Source organism: Phytophthora sojae, assembly GCF_000149755.1.
Source record: "Phytophthora sojae unplaced genomic scaffold PHYSOscaffold_13, whole genome shotgun sequence".
Classification (NCBI taxonomy): Eukaryota; Oomycota; class Peronosporomycetes; order Peronosporales; family Peronosporaceae; genus Phytophthora; species Phytophthora sojae.
Window position 1 is genome coordinate 1,266,605 of NW_009258127.1, and position 6,189 is coordinate 1,272,793.

Below are 6,189 nucleotides of genomic sequence, written 5' to 3' on the forward strand. Positions count from 1 at the left end.
TGAGAAAGATGTTCATGTGGGCCGACTATTTGGACGAGGAGACATTCTGCAAGGACAAATACTACATAGAAGCCCATCACTGTCTCACTATCACCCCCATAGTCGTTTCTAGAGGTTTTTAGTAAGCTACCACCTGTATCTATATATTATAGCTGCTCGCCAGAGTAAGACCTCAGATGTTGCTCATCCTTATATGTATGTGGTGAGTTACTGCATTCCATTCGTTTATGGAGACTACGTATTCCTCGAAACCAGCGCAGAAACTACAACGTCTGGGCCAAGGCGTCGTGGGCAACGACTACGCTAGACTCAGGTCGTGCTGTAGTATTAGTACGCCAACAACCGAGTATAATGCTTTGACCAAGGCGGCATTGACTTTCATATGTAAGATACTTCGGAGTAAGAGAGTTAATGAGTATCAATACATGAATTGTTCTGTGTCTAGTATTACTTAGTTGTTTCCCTTCCTGTCAGGATGCATGTAAGACTGAAATACTCGAGAAAGACTACGTTGTTAGTCGCTGCCTCAAGTGATGACCCATGGTGCGCCCCCAATGTGCCCTTGCAAGGTCTTCAGGGTGCCATGGATCCGAGGTTGCCTAGCTCCTTCATGGTAGCACACTGGGCTCCACGTGATGTAGTCGATGTAGCCTAACTGTACCATGGTACAGTGAGTCTTGACAGTGTCGGCTGCTCCGTCGCCACCCCCGACACCTCCGCCTCCTTCTTTAGGGCCTCGTCGGCAGCTTCGACGTCTTTAAGCACCTTCGCTTCAGTAGACTCTAGTGCGTGCGCCAGAGCTTCGGCCATTGAGGAAACCTTAGTCGCACAAGGGTCCTCGACAGCCAGGCTCCGGTGCAGCTTTCATCTCGGTTTGATGCGCTTGATCCACCAACTCCTGCACCCCTGATCCTTTCCTCAGTCTGCTGCGCTTCGCCGGGCTCGCCCACTTCGCCACCTCCGATGCAGGTATCCTTATCCTGGTGCATGGCGAACAGCTGGGAGGTCTTCTCGGCACCGCTGTTAGACGTAACAAACTGCACCACGCCGCTGATCATGTGTCCATTTCCACGAGCTCGTAGCGTGGGGCAGCCTTGACACCATCGAGTTGGAGGTCTGGTCTGGAGCGGAGCGTGGGCGTGGGCACGCCGACATCCGTCTTGGGCTTGGCGTTCTTGTTGTCCCTCCCCGTTGTCACAGTATGCAACGCCGTGGCCGTCGTAGCGGACGATACAGCAACGCTGCGCTGGAGCACCGACACGGAGTAGCAGGAGTCCATGTCTCTGCGCAGGAGCTTGCATGCGGCGAAGCAGTGGGCCATCGCCTCGCTAGCCACCGCTGGCAGGCCGTAGTAGACGCTAGAGCACCGCTCGTGTTGAGCTTCTGTTGTCGGTCCGGCTCGTCGCGAGCGGGTGCTCAAGGCGTTGTAGTTGGCGGCATGGATGGGGAGGAGGATCGGTGCATGACATGCTGGGCGGGTAGAACTTGAAATCTCTCGAGGGTGCTTTGCCACCAGTAAACTCGTGTAGGGTACCGGTACGTTGCCGAAAGATAGCAAATCTGATCCAATCACTGTCACGATATCGCCAAAGCTATGAGGTGCAAATCGAGGCGCTACTGTGGTCTGGTAATTCCACTAAAATCCTCCTCTACCAAAAGGTATTAGAGACACCAACAACACGCTAACCCGCAAAAGTAAGCGCTTATTGAATCAAAACCTGAAGACCAGGAACGATCCCTTACATCGGGTCGGTTGCAAGCGCCTCTGTGCACCTTAGGTTATCTTCGGTCAACCCAAAAACCTGTACCACTAGCCACGAGCTAAGGCTAGGATACTATGTAGCGCTTTCGCGCAACCCCCCTGCAGTCATTCAGAAAGGAAGGGTACCGGCGTGTTAGGCCTTATACAGGGGACCAAGGTAAAACATCGGTAGGTAGACTAATACACTCAGGGACACTCTAATCCCACAAATATATACTGAACGATACCCTAATACCGTTCCTACCTCTCCGGCCACACCAACTCTTGGCGCTGCCAAGGAAACTCTCGGTCAATGCACGATAAGCTCCCCGACAGGCATCCACACGCAGCCGAGCGTGTCCAGGCACGACAATAAGCTAGCTACACTTACCGAAGTCGGACTTGACCCTTGCTGGCTTTGGGGGAAGACTGTCTTTTTATTACTGAGTTTTCTGAGGCCCTGGTGGCCTCGTTCTGGCCATCCTATGACGAGTCCTATGTCCCTATACAAATATCTAGTGTGAACGATCGCAATAAGGCGATTCCGGACACATCAAGTGATGACCGCGGCTACACTAATAAGTGCGGCCGAAGTACGTAACTAAATGCATCTGTACCTAAAAGTGGGTACTGTGGAGCCTCGTTTGGGGTTGTATTAGGACCCGACGAGGCTCCGGCCACTACCTGTCACTTCAACGAGGATAATGTCGCCAGCTTAACCAAAGCAGCCACTTCCATCTCGCGCTTGACTGCTCCTTGATTATTGTACCTTGATTCTTGGGCGACGGGCAATCGCTCCGGTAGTCTCCATTTTCCGATACCACAACTGCCCCCGCCTGGACACGAGCCTCAGCAACAGGCGAGCGTCTAGGCGCCTTCCGTCCGTCAACTTCATGGTTCATTCATTGCGCTTGCGCTTGACCGCTGCGACCGCCGCTCTCCTGGACCTTCAGTGTTCTGGTCCGGTACGCTGGGCGTTCTTGCTGCTCTTTGCCATCAGTTGGATCCTCGTTAATGACGCCAACTTGTTCTCCGGCATCCCAGGGTGCTGTCGATTTAGTCACCGACACTTTGCAACTTTGGCTAGGGTCGTAAGAGCTTTCATTACCCACCGGTGGTTCTGTTGGCGCTGATAATACGGTTCCGGTGCAAGCTGCACCTGTGACCGAGCCTCCAGTGATTTCCGTCGCTGCTGAAGTGTCGGTCGACACACCATAAGGTTCCTCCAGTGATATTTCATCTTCTGCTAGGGCCACCGAGGATTTGAGGATGCTTGGAACCGCTACGTTACGCACGGTGATACACATGCCCGATGCATTCCGGTGGTCGTCTGGTCCGACGTTGGTCGTTCCACCGATACCATGCTTTTGCGTCTTGGTTCCGTTTACTTCACCTTCAGTGGCATCTTCTGCAGCGTGTAGCCGGTCATGCTTCAATCGTCAGTCCATCCATTGCGACACCACCGGAATTCCGGTGGTCGTATGGTCCGACGTTGGTTGTTCGGTCGATACCCCGCGCACTGCCCCTGGGTTACACATTGGCTCCGTTTCCTCGATGACAGCGGTGTCTGCTTTAGAAAGTGCTGCACCTGAGGGTCAAACTGAGCAGGATGCCCTGCCACTCTTCTGGCCGCAATACCAATCTACCGGAGTTCCGGTGGTCGTACGGTCCGACGTTCCATCGACATGCTGCTGACCGCCGCACGTCACACATCGTCCGCATACTTCTCAGCGTCGCTGACATCTTCTGTAGCTAGTTCTGCGTCGTTCGAGGGTTCAACGTCAACTGGTGACACGATGGAATTGGAGATTTTCGAGGATTCCCCGAGCTGCACCTGTGATTGGTTGGCTCAGTGGCTCACTATGGGAGAGGGAGGCAGCGACACATGGCGTATGGGAAAAGCGGATCCCGCCCGGACTCGCGTTGACAGTGTACAAGGTTTGGTGACCCCGGATGGAGATGTCCCCAAGAGCGGACCCCGGATGGAACCAAGTACCGAACGAGAGGCAAAGCCCAAGGGAGCGTAAAAGTGCCTCCGACTGGAGGCCGCCTGGTCTTGGTGCACTGTACAACGCAAGAGGAGCCCGACTGGATTGAGTGAAGACCCAGAAACCGTGAAGCTGTCCTAGATACCCCGGATGTGACGCCCTAGTGGAGTTTGATCCCGTTTGGAGATAATCATGAATCCCGAATGGAGATACCAAGATACCAAGATACCATCCCAGATGTGAAGATCCAGTATACAAAGTCCAAGGTGTTTCCGACCGACCAAGCCGACCAGCTGAGATCTGTTCGGATTCCGTGGAACATTGAACTTCGCTTGCGTACCCAGTTATGATTATACTTGCTGGAAGTATGGCACGAGGGACCGCGGACGATTACGACGACAAGACCATTTTGAAGACAAGTCAAGATGGAGTGCATGTAAAGATCGACAGAAGATAGCCAGACAGACAGAGAGACAGAGAGACAGATAAACAGAGTTCGTTTTGCCAAGGATCGCACAAGTGAGTTGGAGCAGCCAACCGGACGTGCATTCCCGGAGGACCGACTAAGTCTACGTGTGAGGGCCCAGCAACTATGACATCTGGGTCGAGCTCCCGCAATCAAGTCCAGTCCAAGTTGGGGTGAGTACCGGGCGACAACCCGAGGTTGATCCATCCCATTTCATTTCCTAGTTGCGGTTGAGCTCGTCCAGACCAGGAAGGCCCCGCATTTCATATTACAGATTACCTTGTCACCCCGGTTGGAGTAGCCCCGGGTGGGAAGTATTGATTTAAGAGCTATTGTGTGATAGGAGGTATTTGATTGTGTTAGTCTCCCTCAGTAATTGAGGGTGGTACGCGTGAGCCAAAGCCGACCGGGATTGACCAGTATCCCGGAGTCCGGCTGGAGTTGACTGGAGTAGTGACCGACCCTTTCATGGTCCAAGAGAATAAGGAAGGGCTACGTGTTTGTATATAACTCAGTATCTGTTTGTATTGCTTGGTTATCTGAGGGCTGTCAGAGGCGACGTCCAGGAAGGTTACGTCCTGCCCTGCTACCCAGCGACCTACAAGTATCAAGACAACTCATCCACGGTTGAAGACCCCTGGTTACGAAGACAAACGAACCCACAGGGATTGTTCACAAGGACACACGCCACCCCGGTTGGAGTGTACATCTAGGTGTACTATCTCCGGCTAGGGTTTGTTCTGGGTGCACCCCATTCGGGAGTCTACACCCGGGACGCGCCAAGCTATACACCTGGGCGGTCAGGCGTTCACCCGCCTCGCCTGTGTGCCCGGATTGGAACCAGGGATTTCACCGGAGTTGTTTATATTTTGTAAGTTTATAGGTGTGAGGTGTGCTAACTTTCCTAACTAGCGTCTATGACAGCTAAGGAAGGAGACATGCGCGAAGGAGGGCGCGGAGGACGAGGACGCGGAGAGGCGTCGCGTCAATCGCGTCGTACGGCGGGGCTGCCGCCCGAGGAGCAACCGAGCCTGGAAGAGGTTCAACGCAATGCTCGGAGGGTTAACACTGAAAAGCGGAAGGCGGCCCTGGCCGGAGATGGGTCTTCGAACCAAGTCCAGCCGGCACCCGAGCCGGCCGTCCCAGATGACGCGCACCAAGTGTCGAAGGACGGCGAGCCCGAACGTGCTGACGCGGACGAGGAGTCGAAGACCGCTAAGGGGGATCCCGGCCAGGGTGAACCCAACCAGGCGTCTGAGGGAGGCGCCGACGTGGATGAGCCCCAGGCGGAGGGTCGAGTTTCGGACTCCTCTCTGCCTGGCCAAGATATGCAGCCGGACGCGCAAGTGTCCGCCGAACCCAAGCCGACGCCGTCTGCCGAGGAGGAGAAGCCGGCCGCAGTTCCTGTGAAGGCGGTGACCCCGGCCGCTGATGCCCAACCGGAGACCCAGCCGGGGTAACCCGCCGACGGAGTTGCCGGCCGAGCACCCAAGTGTCCAAGCGGCGAAGACGTACGCGGCGTTGCAGGCGTCCCGGTGGGAGAGAGCCCGGTCTGGGCTCACGCTTCCGCCGAACGTGGCGTATGCCTGGCCGAAGTCCCGTCCGGACTCCGTGCTGTGACTGACCGCGACGCTTGCGACGTCCAAGTACCTGGCGTCCAAGGTGGCTTCGCAGGACCCGGCCGAGGTTTGGTTGGCCGACCTGGCACCCAGCCGTCGGGACTTGTCGACTGCCCAGGACCTTGGCCGGAGTCCAGATCCCAACCGGGTTGCTGGACTCGCGGGAGTGCGTTGCGGTCCTGCAGACGCTCTGCTCGAGGCTGGTTTCCAGTTCGTCAACGTGGTGCCGGCCTGGGTGGAGATGCGAGTGTCCAAGGTGGAGCCGATGTCCATCCGGACCCTGGTCGGAGACGTCCAGCGACTGCTTGCGGTCGAGCTCATCGAGTGGCGCGAGCTGGTCGTCGGAGCGACGTTCAAGATCCTGCCAGTGTTGGA

General features: G+C 55.6%; 1 protein-coding gene across 1 annotated transcript; it reads left to right on the forward strand.

The window, feature by feature from the left end:
* Positions 1-5,133: 5,133 nt before the first annotated feature.
* PHYSODRAFT_529729 (hypothetical protein) lies at positions 5,134-5,655 on the forward strand (the record flags this gene model as incomplete). Its single annotated transcript, XM_009539482.1, has 1 exon — positions 5,134-5,655. One exon carries the CDS (start codon positions 5,134-5,136, stop codon positions 5,653-5,655), a length of 522 nt encoding a protein of 173 aa, XP_009537777.1.
* Between the last annotated feature and the right edge of the window lie 534 nt (positions 5,656-6,189).